General features: G+C 43.4%; 1 protein-coding gene across 2 annotated transcripts in view; it reads left to right on the top strand.

Moving 5' to 3' along the window:
* The first annotated feature begins 8,532 nt into the window (after positions 1-8,532).
* The window catches only part of RAPGEF4 (Rap guanine nucleotide exchange factor 4), a 295,468-nt gene continuing 290,272 nt past the window's right edge, over positions 8,533-13,728 (top strand). The window contains exon 1 of one of the 2 annotated variants that reach the window (XM_087435400.1): positions 8,533-8,653. In XM_087435400.1, the coding sequence (XP_087291526.1) occupies positions 8,589-8,653 (65 nt within the window). In that variant the 5' untranslated portion in view covers positions 8,533-8,588. The remainder of the gene's footprint in view (positions 8,654-13,728) is intronic. The other variant, XM_087435399.1, reaches the window with a different exon arrangement.

Below are 13,728 nucleotides of genomic sequence, written 5' to 3' on the forward strand. Positions count from 1 at the left end.
ATGTATTGTCTCACAGTTCTGGAGGCTAGAAGTCCAAAATCAAGATGTTGGCAGGGCTCTGTGCCCTCCGTAACCTGTAGGGGAGATCCTTCCTTGCCTCTTCTAGCTTCTGGTGTTTGCTGGCAATCCTTGGTGTTCCTTTGTTTGTAGATGCATCTCTCCAATTTCTGCCTCTGTCATCACATGGTCATCTTCTCCCTGTGTCTTGTCTTATAAAGAGACTAGTCGTATTGGATTAGGGCCCACCCTATGAGCTCATCTTAACTTGATTACAGCTGCAAAGACCCTATTTCCAAATACGGTCGTATTCACAGGTACCAGGGTTAAGATTTCCACATATCTTTTTGGGGAACACAATCCAACCCAGAACAGTAAGCACAGTGGCTTGGCCACACAGGTGGACTCCAGACAGGCCATATGGAGAAAGCGTGCCCCAGAACAGTCCCTCAGACGGAGAAAGAGAGAGGAAGTTTACCTGCCCAGTATCCTCCAATCTCTTGTCTCCCACTGGTCAGAGTCATTCAGGGGGAATTAAATCCTTTGCATTTCTGGATTGCATGCCTCCTTCAGCCCCACTGGCAGCTGCTCAGCAAACAAGGCCCTGCAGTTTGGCATTTCAGGGAGAGGAGTCAGATATTCTAGACCTGTGGCTGGTTAGCCTCAGGCAGGGAAGCCACAGGGGCCTGCACAGAGTCTGTTAGCTGCTGTGGCAGCGGAGGAGGAGCGAGTGGCTGAGGATGAGACAGCTGGTGTGTAGACGGGTCCCATGCTCTGCTCAAATGGCACCTTATCACAGAGGCCTTCTGTGACTACTTTACACAAACAGAAAACCCCTCGCCATCTCTGTATTCCCTTATTTTGCTTACTTGTTCTTCATAGCATTTATCTCCACCACACCTATGATATATTTATGTGTTTATTTACTTATCTCTCATTTTACCCACTACAACAATGTTCCATGCAAGTACAAAATTTTCTGTTTGTCCTCTGCTCCTTCCTCACTGCCTAGCATGGTCCCTGGCACATTGTAGGAGCTCAATAAATATTTATTGAATTGAATGACTAGATGAATTAATAGGTATAAAGAAATGAAAAAGGCCCCATCTCTACATCCGTTAGTGAGTAGCTGAGTGGGTGGCAGTGGGGTTATCTTAGGCACACAGAGGCCTATCATAAGCAGGTCAGGGCCTTGGCTCACCTGAAGGGGAGGCTCCACTTCCAGGTTTAAATTGTGCAGCTCCCAGAGGAGATGAGGAGCTGCCAGAATCAGGGCTGTGATGTCCTCTGGGTCATCAGGCAGAGGAAAGAGCAGACAGAGGAGGAATCTCTCTCATGTGAACTTGGAGGACTGAAGGGGTGTGGTCTCCCTTGCCCTGCAGAACCCCAGCAAGTAAAGAATCCTGTCTTTGCTTCTTGATCTCTTTCTAAGCCTCCTGAGTTATTTTTTGCCTTTGGAATGGAACTAGTACTTCTAATCCAGAAATGCCAGTAAATGTGTCTTTTTTAGTAGTGTGGCACTGTCACACTTTTTATGTGAAAATTGGTGCCACCTAATCAAAAGAGCTCAATTCCTTATTACTTTATTGCCCAGTCAAGCTTTTCTATATGTCTCACTTTCAGTGACAATTCTGTTTTACTTCCTTCAAGTTCTGCATGCTCTTGGTTTAATACAATCAATAAGATTTTTAGTCACATTCTCTCTGTTCTGTGCTTATTTTTTCTGCGGAATCCACTATATAAAGTAATCTATTTTTGAAATATGTAAGAGCCCATATTGGATTACAGATGAAAAGGAAATTGTAACAAATGCTAGATAACTGTAATTCACTCGAAATTGTTTTTATGGTAATTTTCTCTATTAATGTGAAAAATGGAGATAATAACACAGAGATTTTCTGAGTTGAGTAATATATTGTGCTTCTCTCACACAGTATCAAAAAGCAATGGCAGCTTGTTATTTCACCAAAATAGATATACTCCACTAGAAAATAGGCCTAAGACTAATGTGGTGACATGGTGACATTTCCTCACTCCACATTATTTACCCAAGTTCATTACTGCCCCTTTACCAACTCAACTTGACGAAGTGGCATATAGAACACTTTCACACGTAGAGCAGCCTTCCTTTCCATAAGAAGACTTTGGAACAGATGGAGTGTTGAACCTGGTTAGTCCTCCCACCTAGTCTGGATCAGAGTGATTTGCATATCAATGATTTTCACCATTCTAGGTTCTAAAGCCGGGTACCTGAGGGTTACTGTAGATATTCAATAAGAATATGATTGTCTTCTGACCTTGTTCCCAACACAGACATAGAGGAATCTTGTCAGTTTACTGTTTTCTTAACTAGAGGGGTGACTCAGGTTTCCAGGATTTGTGAGTTTGTTTTGCAGAAGAAAGAGAATGCTTTCGGGAAGGTTGCGATCATGGGATTGGATAGCCAGCCCTCAGCAGCCATTGAAACCCAGAAATTAGAATGCCCAGGGGCTTATTGGGAGTGATCCCTTTGTTTCTCCGAAGCTCCTCCTGCCAAGCTCCTTACTCTATAAAATCCCTCTGGTTTCTGCTCTAGTTAAGGCGAATTTGAGCGAACCCATGCTCCTACCTTCTCGTCTTGGCCAACGTGAATGGGGCCTTTTTCCATCTCCAAGCGCCGACGTCTCAGTGTTTGGCTTGATGCACATGGGGTGCGTGAACCTGAGATTAAGAGGTTCGGTATCAGTTCCAGAGGAAATGTCCCTTCTGAAAAGGTGGCCAGGTGCAGCATTCGAGCTCTTTCATAGCTAACTGTCCTGAGGCAGGGAGTTCATATGTTAAATGAACTAATACAAATAACTACCAGTTATTGTAGAGGTCAGTATACTTCTCTAAAATACAGTTTTACTTCTGGAGCAAAAGATTTTTCTTTTCTTTTAGGATTTGCTTACATAACGAAGTCACAAATTTTAACTCTGAGTAATTTTTGAGGGGAGAAGGTTCATTCTAACTAAGCCTCTTGACTCTATACTTTAATTGACCTTTCTGTAAAACAAGGGACTATAACTGCATGACCTCTTTACCGGGAGTAAAAAACTGATGACTTAAACTTTTACACTAATCCTTTATGAGTCTGTAACTTGGAAGGCAGTAACTAGATAATCCCAAACCTATTTTTTTCTTGCTTTCATGATATTTTCTTTGCTTTAATTGCAGTACCCCAAAGCTGGATATCTCTAAAGAGGAATTAAAACTACATAGCGAATTCCTCTGCAATTGGCTTTTACATGCCATAATGATATAAATACCAAAAACAAACAAGTCGGCTTCTAAAACTCACCAAGAAATGTAACAATACCTAACTTAGTAACGTAAACATTGGGTTTCTAAATATGGGTCATTTGTGACTTTGCCTTATTGATAAAATTTTTGAAAAATAATATTTATGTTACTGTAAACAAAATTTTAGCCACTTTCCTATCCCTGCTTATAATGGTTTTAAGATTTTAATCCAAATATACTCCCCTCAAATTGACAAATCTTCAAAGTTATAAATGAAAACCACAAAGTTTTTTATTATTAGCCACAAATTGGGGCTCTCCTGATCAGATATTTTTAATTACACATTTCTTCTTTAGAAAGCTCAAGGGACCAGGTGAGCCGTACTTTCCTAACGAGTGTGGGATTCCTTACAACTCCCAGGTGAATCGCCTGCCTGGAAAAGGCAATTGTCTTGGTTGAGTAGGAATTAATGTTGAAGGTATGGAAAAGGAAGTCGACTTGATTCAGTCTTCACTAGCCTGTCACAGATGCTAAATTCAAGTTTCATCTGAGGCACCAAAATAGAATAGACATGAAATTCCAAGTGAGGTGCCAAGATGCAGACTTTCAAACAAAATACCAAAGACCAGTTTCATGAGTTTAAAACTCCTCACCCAAAGAAAGAAATAAAAGTGTCTAAGAAGTGGAAGATTCAGTGAGGAGTATTTTCTTGGTGAGAGCTGTGCTGTGATTCCCCTCACCGAGGGTAGGGAAGGAGGGCTTCAATGGGCCACTCAGAGAACAGTCACCTACAGTCGGGGGCACAGGGGATTGATGTCTGACTCCAGCCCTGGAATCAAAAGACCAGGAGAGAGGAACTGGTGAGTTTCTTTGCCAACGGGGAGAACAGCTGTTGTTAGGACTGTTCTGCACTCTCAGTTTACTGGAGAAAAGTAGGCGGGAGTGTTTCTATAGACCAGAGGTGGGACCAGAGGAGAGAACCATCCTGTAGCCCCTTTAAGTCTTGCTCAAGAAGACAGCTGGGGTGCGGGTAGAGGATAAACTGGGACTCCTAACAGAAGGAGGCAGTTTGGAGGGGACCTCAGGAAAGCCAGATCTGAATGGGGAGCAGGTAACCAAAAGAGTGGCACCTGCCCATGTTGAAGGGCCAGCAGGGAGGCTGCCCAAGAACACATGAAAGCATCCACAAGACAAAGAGCTGGCCTGACACCTTCGCTGGGCCTGGAAAATGTGTCGCTGTCTTACAACTGTCCCAGCCAAGTAAGAACTTTCTTGCCCTCCTTTTCTCTCCTCCCTTCCCTACTCTACTATCCTGGAAGTGTAAAAACCAGCAGGTATTAAGTAGGGGCGGAGATGAGCAAGGAAAAGAGAGGCTGACTGCATCCTCTTTCCTAAAGGCTGGAGAACTGCCTGTGACCAGCTCTAGATGGAGGAAGAGGAGAGAATTATTACCTCTGAATAAAGATTGAAGTGTTTAGTAATATATTGGTTTGGACATTCTAACAGAAAGATTCTAGTGCTTTCTATAACCTGTAAGTGACCAAAAAAGCTATATCCAATGGCAGGGGTGGAATTACCCCCATTGAGCAAGTCTAAAGGGAGAGTGAGAGAAAATACTAAAATTGCTTTTATAACTTTACCTTGGAAGTACTGCTTCCTCAATGAATTGGTTCTACCACCAGCAGGAGTGATGGATGTGTTTTTATAACCCACCTTCCATGAGGTACTTAAAACATGGTGAATCAGAATCTTCCCGTACACAGATATGAGTGAATGCCCAATCTATGATGGAATTCCTAGAGATGGGAAAAATTTTGTAACTATAAGTGGTGATGGATGTTAACTAGACTCGTGGTGGTGATCATTTTGCAATAGTTTATACAAATATCAAATCATTATGTTGTACACTTGAAACTAATATAATGTTATAGGTCAATTATGTCTCAGTAAAAAAGATAGTTTAATTATATCCATACATTAGAATATTTTGTAGCCAGTAAAAATTTTTAATGATGATTTTAAAAAAACATGTAAAGCATCTTTCCATTCCAAGCAGAAAAAGTAGCCTACATAATATTAACGTTTTCAAGTCTGTATGAATACATGTATCTATATACATGTATATATAATTGAATCTAAGTAGCTAGTTATATGCATGTGATTGTATCTATTTAAAATAGAAAAGTTCAGAATGAAATGTGCTAAAATATTAACAATGTTATTGCTAGGTGGTGGAATTATGGGTAATTTTTACTTTTTCCCTATACTTTTATTTTCTCCCAGAAGATCAATATATGTTCTTTTTGTTCCCTATCAAACAGATTTATTTTTATTATTTACTTTTTGACAGTTTTATAGAATATAATTTGCATACCACAAAATTTACTCATTGTAAATATACCATTGGATTGTTTTTAAATTTACAGAGTTGTGCATCCATCACCACAATCCAATTTTAGAACATTTCCATCACTCGAAAAAGATTCCTTGAGCCCATTTGCAGTCACTCTCCATCCCCACTCCCCAGACCTAGGCAAGCCCTAATCTCCTTTCTGTCTCTATAGATTTGTCTTTCCCGGACATTTTATATAAATGAAATCATACAGTATGTGGTCTTTTTTGGTCTGGCTTGATTTATGTTCTTTCAAAGAAAGAAAAAGAATAACTATTCCTTGATTCTTTGCCTTTCCCATCGAAACCAAACAAAATCCCTTATTTTCTTCCTCTTCATAATGAAATCCCTATTTTCTTTGTCTTCGTAATAGGACAACCATCAACGGCTCCTCCTTTACTCCTGGAGCTCTTGACCAACAATCAAACCCCCTTCAGACCACAAGAATAACCTGTAGAATAGTAGAGTTATTCCTGACATTTCAAGGATCTCTTCTATCCTTACTCCTCACAAGTTTCCCTATTTTTACATGAAAAAAACAATTCATAACTTTTGTTCTTATCACTTGGGCAGTCATTTTTGACCTGCATTCTACTTTCCTTCTATTGACAACCAGTGACACCATCTCTGATGTGCAAGAGCTTTGGAATCAGACAGACCCGAATCCTGTTCAGGGACCCCCCCTCCTCCAGTAGCTGGGGTCTTCTGAGCAAGGTATCCACCCCTCCTGAGGCTCAGTGTCCTAGTGAGCATCTGGAGTTACTGGAACCTACCTCCAGGGCTGGATGGGGAATTGTGAGTGCTCTGGGTAAGCTAATGATTGTGAGTGCTCCTTCGAAAGGATATTCTTTAAATAACTTTTCAACTTCTATTTAGAGGAAAAGCAGAGCCCCCACACAGCAAAACAAAAGCCTTGCAGTCCAGTAGCCCAGCACTCCTTCAGATGCAGGTGAGACTCCTTGGGGTCTCACTCTCACTCCAAGCAGCTCATCCGCGTCTTCCTTCCCACTCAATCAACACTCGCCCTGAACGTACTGATAAACACAATTTTCTCTATTTCATTACATCTTCAAAGATATTTGTCCCTCCTTGTGGAGTAGTGCCCTGGACATCTGTCTTTCTGGCTCTGCTTCACAGAATGTTCTGAAGAGTAAATGAGATAACACATGTAGAGAACTCTGCACAACGTCTGACACTCAGGATATGCTGAATAAATGGTGACTATTATTAGTATCACGGCCAAAAACTATGGCAACTCTGAGCCTCTGTGTAATGACAAGTCACCTGCAGTCCTTTTTTCCTCTAACTCCTTACTTATAAGCATTCTCTGAGTAAAGGCATTTTGAGAAAGCATTTGGTGACCCTGAAACATTCTCAAGAGCTCTCTGATGTCTTTATAAATGAATCTTAATAAATACAGGAGATTCATTTCGCCTTCATACCTCTACCATAAAAAAGCAACAACATAAACACCTTTGGTAATCTTTGTACAGTATAACATTTTAAATGTTATTTACCTTAAACATGATAGAAATTAACAGGATGGAGGTCAACTGGGCGACCAGCACTGAGGAGGGAGGTGTTGCTGAGGGAAGGGTGGCAGGTCCAAAACCAGATCCTGGCTAGCAGAGGGGAAAAGGCAATTTTATTAGGATAAAAGCATGCCAGAGTGCACCTGCTGTTTCATTCTCTCCAGTCTCCTTGAACCTCCTCTGAGCAGCGGAGTGAGAGGAGGGCAGGAGAGGAAAAAAAAACAAAGTAAGGAAAGCAATGCTCTGTTTCTTTTTCCATTGTCTACCCCCAAATGCAGACCATAAGTATCAAAATAGTGCCTGGTAGTAGTCCAAAAGATTTAACTCATCCCCAAATTCCTAAACGACCGTCAGAGCGTCATTTGATTTTTGGCAGTGTAACTGAACAACTTCTAGGCGTAACGTTTGTTGTGCACACTTACAAGAGACAGGCTATAGTGACCACCCATTCAACACTCCAGCCATGGAAAGAGTGGCATGTGTGGTCAGCCATCCAAGTGAACCCAAGTGCCTTGGGTTCTTGCCCTGCAATCCCCAAACCTCAGTTCTGTTTGTGTTTCTTTTCATCATGCAAGTGATGGAAGCCCAAGCAGGTCCAAGGTTCAAGGCCAGAGACTTCAGTTTGTCATCCCCTTGGTCACCACTGGTCACCATCCTGGCCCACTGGCCTTCCCTCCCGGCTTCCAGCAATGTCCACACTGCCTCTGCATTCCATTCCAGCCCTTCTTCACCCTCAGGAGAAACTGTCCCCTGGCTTCCACACTCAAAGACCACTGTGGGTGTTCCCATCCCAAGCCCTGATAGCCCTCCTCTCCATCCCTTTTTAACGGGGAAACAGGAAAAGGGAGCAAGAAACCGCTACCAAGTTTTGACAGCTGCTGAGGAAGACTAATGGGTTTCTAAGGAAACAGAGAGGCAGCAGCCATTTTAGTGGCATTTGCTGTATGAAAAATATATAGACACTGACATCCCCCTCCCCGCCCGGGCGCCTTCCCTCCCTCCACGCTTCAGAGGCCTCGAGGTGAGGAGTGGGTTCAGGTCTCTCTGAGGCGCAGCGCCCACCTGTCGCAGGTGGCCAGGTGGCCGGCCACCCGGGGTCGCCACCTAGCCCCCTCCCCGCAGCGGGCGGGACCGCGGGACTCCCCACCCCCAGGCGCCGCAGTGCGGCGGCGGGCGGGCGGCTCGGGCCCTCCCGGTCCCCGCGTCCCGCCCCTCGGGTCCCCTCCCTCGCCGGCCCCCCGCCCGGCAGGCCGCGGGAGCCCGCTGGGAGGGCGGGCCCGTCGCCGGCGCGCTGGTCGCGAGGCGGGCCGGGAGGAGCGGGTCCGCGCCGCCCGCGAGGCGGAGGCAGAGGCAGCGCGAGCGCGGGAGGTCGCCGCAGCCGGGGACACCGCGCGCCGCTGCCCAACATGGTCGCTGCGCACGCTGCCCATTCTTCCTCCTCCGCCGAGTGGATCGCCTGCCTGGATAAAAGGTAGCTCAGAAGGGCCCCCGCCCGGCCGGGGCGCGGCGGCGCTGCCCCTGCCCCGAGACCGTCCGCAGCGCAGCCCCATACCTGGGCGCAGCGGGCCGCGGCTGCGGGAGGAGGGTCCCCGAGCCGGGGAGGGGCTGAGGGTCCTGGGCCGGGATGCAGAGGGACGTAGACCCGTGCCTCTCCTGGGGCGCCACCGGCACGAGATTTTTACACGTGGTGGAGAAAATGCAGCGCATGGCGTGGGGGGGGGGACCATCCTCTCCGACCCCCTGCCCCTCCTTCACATTCTCTTGCTCCCCGCCCACCCGCGCCTCCAGGCGCCGCTCTTGGGTGGGTATTTTCTCTCGGCATCACGGGACAGAAGAATAGATTCCTACCTTCTCTCCGCTGTTCAGACCATTAGGAGTAAATGTAATTTAAGTTTTAAGGAAGGGTGGGGGGAAAGGCAGGTGCAGAGTAACATTCTTTTTTTGTTCTTGAAAGCAAAGTGTGAGGGACCCTAGTGGAGCTGTCAAGTGCCTTGCTGAAATTCTCCGCTTCTGCCCCCGCAGTCGCTTGCTCAAGGTCTGTGTTAGAAAGGTCATGCGGGAGACCTCTTTCGTGTTAATACTTGCTTCTCGGGAAAAGACCCTTACTCTAAAAAAAATTAAAACCATAAAGCATTGTAACTCCCGGCGACAGCTCTATATAAGGAAGGTGCTGTGTGTAACAGCGGACTGCGATTGTTTTCAGGCTCTGACAGCGTAATTTTCTGTTTGTCCAGATTGTGGGTTTAGCAGTAAATATTACACAGTATATTAGCAATTATAGTTTATTACCCTGATTGAAAGGCAATGCCTCTGAACTTTTAAGAACTGAGTAAGAAATCCTGCAGACTGAACTGCCTCTGAATTTCTGAGTTTGATGCAGCTGGGCAGTGATTCATGTCTTGCAGCTATCTGCGTGACATCTCTATTTGTATTTGTGCGAAATATTTTGCGCTCTGCCATATTGAAATTTTTACAATTAGCAGATTCGTAACCAGATCAAACTTGAAAAATTTTAAGTGTGACATACTTTACTATTGTAGGGCCTTTGTTGAAAAAAATTAAGTAGTAATTTGAGAAAAGCTAAATGTGGCTTATTTGAATAATTTAATATATCTGAGAAATAATCTTTACTTTCAGTTACCACGCAGCAGCAAGAGTTTTTGGCAGGCAGTGCCCTATTTACGTCGAAAATGATATGTACTAATATTAGAAGAGTTGCATGCAATAAATAGTAAGAGGATTGAAGTGATGGTTAAATCATACAGAATTATGTAAAGGAACTAAGAGCATGTTTAAGTGAAAAGCCTGCTAATGTGATAAGTATTCTAAATTTAATAGTTTAGGAAAGAGGAATTATAAAAGAAGAGAAAATGAAGCTCTTGTACTTAACTATAAATAGTAGTGCTTCCTCACAAGTGAATTTTTTAGATAATAGATTACATATTTCTATTTGCAGAAATGCATGCGTGCCATTTTTTGAACAGTCAGTAATTAACAGGAAACCCTTTAGTCAATAAATAACGGCAAAATCGTAGAGCAATGCTAACACAGTGGGGTATATTTGACTCTGTATTTTCATAATGTGTATTTGCCCAAATGATTTTGTTTGGAGTGGTTTTTTAGAACATAGTGCCACAATCTAATACCACCATTCATAACGGGGAAAAATCTACCAGGGGAAAAAAACAACCGTCCACAAAAGCTCTAGCGTTGGTGGAGTGCAGGAGAGTAGACTGGTCAGTAAGTTAAGGGTTTTAGGCCCGGAGCTATCACCAGCTCTGATCTTAGACATGTCACTTTTATTTCCTTGAGTTTCTGAAAAATGAGGATAGAACTATCTGTCTTCCCAAGGATTAGTGGACCAAACGAAAAGAAAAAAATGGTGAAAGTACTTTGAAAGCTGTGAGGTGCAATGTAAGTATTTTATCGTATGGTGTTAAGGGAACCTTGCATTTTCTGCAGTGTTGATGCTAGAATTCCTTTGCAGAAGAGTTTAGGAGTGGCAGTCTCATCGTAAGAGGGCCTCGAGGTACTTGTTTTAAAGTTGCATTTTTGCTTAGATTGTCTGTTAATTTTTTAGGGGAGGAGGAAGATTAAGGGCGCTGAGGGAAGTTGGCTGGGGAAGCCCCCTGAAGTCACTCCTTAGTGGGACACTGCCCTCAATATTTCTGAGAGATACAATCTTGATACCCTCTGCCAGGCACTGTGTTGGGCATTGGGGATGCAAGAAAAAGAAATATGAGAGTTGCTTATTGACTTGGGGGGTGGGCGGTGGAGGTGGGACAGCTACATAAACAACTAACCACAATGCAATGATAAGTGCTTTAATGGAGATGTAAGAAGTGCTGTAGCTCTGCCAGGGATGCTTCCCACAGGTTCCTGCCCGGATCTTGGAGGTTGAGGGGAATTTTATCAAGTAGAGAATTCCGGGAGGACATGTCAGGCAGAGGGAGCAATGTGAACAAAGACACACAGGTAAGGTATATAAATATGCTAATTTCTTCCCAACCACAAATTCCTCTTGTGACCAAATCTAGAGTATAGGAATGTTCTATTTTTCTAAAACTTTTGATTATGGACATTTTCAAGCATATACACAAAAAAAGAGGGAGTGGTGCAGTGAACCCCTGTGAACTATTTGGGGATCTGATCCTGGGACCTTTGCCACAGCTGGGAAATGTAGTTTAGATATATGCATCGTGCAAGTGGCAACTGTTGTAGACAGCTAGAAAAAGAGCAGCTAAGGGGTTGGAAATAAAAAGGAGATGTAAAGCAGAAAGTCTGCAGGAGTAAGGAAATATGTAAACAAACAAAACAAAACAAGGAAAATAAAACCTTAGAAATGTTGTTAGGCTTGCCTAGAAAGTTGTCAAAGACAGGCGATGCTATATATAAACTTGAATGGGGGGGGGTGTTGAAAAATATGTAGATACGTGGATTAGGTTAAAGAAAGAAAATCCAAAGCTTTTTATGTGTCAGGCATCCAAGTTCTTGGACTATGGTGGGACTGAGGAGATGAGAGTGTATGAATACTAATCTTAAAATCAGAACGACATTAAATATTTGGATAGATAAAAAGACATTGAAAAAAATGTCAGCAGACATATTGTTAAAGCAAAACAAACTTACCGCTATCTCATTGATCTTACAGTTTTTTGGTTTTTTGTGGGGGTTTTTTTGGTGAGGAAGATGGTCCCTGAGCTAACATCTGTGCCAGTCACCCTCTGTTTTGTATGTGTGACACTGCCACAGCGTGGCTTGACAAGCGGTGTGTAGGTCCACTCCGTGAACCCCGGGCCACTGAAGCGGAGCGTGCGAACTTAACCACTATGCCACCCGGCCGGCCCCAATCTTACAGTTTTTTTCTGAGCAGGGGTGGTAACTAGAAATGTATTATGTACGTAGTACCGACTATTTGGGATTTAAGATATTTTATGTCTTTTTTTTTTTTAATGTGCTGACCGTGGCTTAATTTTAGTGAAAGTATTCTTCCCATAAGACTTTATTTGCCACCTGTGAATTTGAGAACCATTTATAGGTCATAATTCTCATGGTTGGTAGGGGAGTATGATGAAGCGACCACACATACGCACATATGTAGGGTGAATCATTGCTGGTATTCACGGCTGTGGAGCGGGAGTTGGCAAACTGTGGCCGGTGGGTCAGATCCGGCAGCTGCCTGTGTGTCCCCTGAGCTAAGAATGGTTCTTACATTTCTGAATGGTTGGAAATAAATCAAAAGAAGATTAATATTTTGTGACCCATGAAATTTATATGAAATTCAAATTTCACTGTCCATAAGCAAAGTCATATTGGAATACAGCCACATTCATTTGGTTACATATTATCTAAGGCTGCTTTCACACTACAATGGCAGGGTTTAGTAGCTGCAACCAGCGGAGACTTGTGGCCCACAGAGTGTGAAGTATTTACTATGTGGATCTTTGAAGAAAAAGTTTGCCATCCCCTGTTAGAGATGAAAGAATCTAGCAAAGTGACTGACAGAGAAACCACTGGAGATGAAAGAAATTGTCTTCCTCTGGGAAGGAGTTCATGACGTTTGGTTTCTTGTTCTTCAGTTAGAAGTATAGCTTGGAGGGAGGTCCTCAGTTGATTGGCTTCTTTGAGGACCACTGATGATCACAGGCCAAAGCAGAAAATGAAGTTACCATGGTTTGGATATGTAAAAAAGCTTGTCGTCTTTCAAAACAGCTGAGGAATTTTTAAAATTATTAATGTTTCATTTAAAAAATGCCTCTTACTCAGTGTCTTTGCATCTGACTTGATCCTCAAATAGATACTGAGTTAGCTATTTTGATGGGATTTAATGAGAGTGAAAGAAATCAAGGAATAGATTTGTTAAAAACCAAAATGCTTTGTAGCAGACATGGTGAGAGAGGATGACTCACATTTCAAAGAAGCATCAGACTCAGACATGGTCCCACCCTTGAGGAATATAGAAGATCAAAGAAGCATGCAGAGCAGCAGGCTGTTGCTGGGGAAGGCTGGTGTCTACCCAGGCAGGTCTCCAAGGGATGGATGACATGACCCAGGGTTCGGGGCTGGTCTTACAGTCTCGGAATCCTGATTTGTCAGCACATCAAGAATTAATACATTTTTCAGGGGCAGAGGCACAGGCACCAAACTCTCAGAGACTGTAAAAACCAGAAAGTTCATTAATTTAAAAATAACATCAGAGAAGTGGACACTTACATCCTTTGGTTAATGTATTCCTTCTTTAGGCAAGCTGTTTGGGAAATCAGTTGTTATCAGAAGCCCATTTACAATGAGAAGCAAAACTGCCAGGAGATCAGGACACTTATAACTTTTGGCCAGCTCATTTTCTTCCTAGAGTGACAGAGGCTGGGCATTAAATTATGATCAGAAGATAGTTCTAGAAATCCTGCAGGACAGCTTGACCTTCACCTCTTCCAGTTGCATGACCGTTACCTGTGCTCCCAGAGCACCGTTTGTCCAACACTGTAACAACACAAGTCAGATTCCATCACAATTGCTTATTTACTTCTATTTTTGTGTCACTTGATG

The sequence above is a fragment of the Ceratotherium simum genome, chromosome 9 (genome assembly GCF_057802395.1).
Source record: "Ceratotherium simum simum isolate JZ-2026a chromosome 9, ASM5780239v1, whole genome shotgun sequence".
Classification (NCBI taxonomy): Eukaryota; Metazoa; Chordata; class Mammalia; order Perissodactyla; family Rhinocerotidae; genus Ceratotherium; species Ceratotherium simum.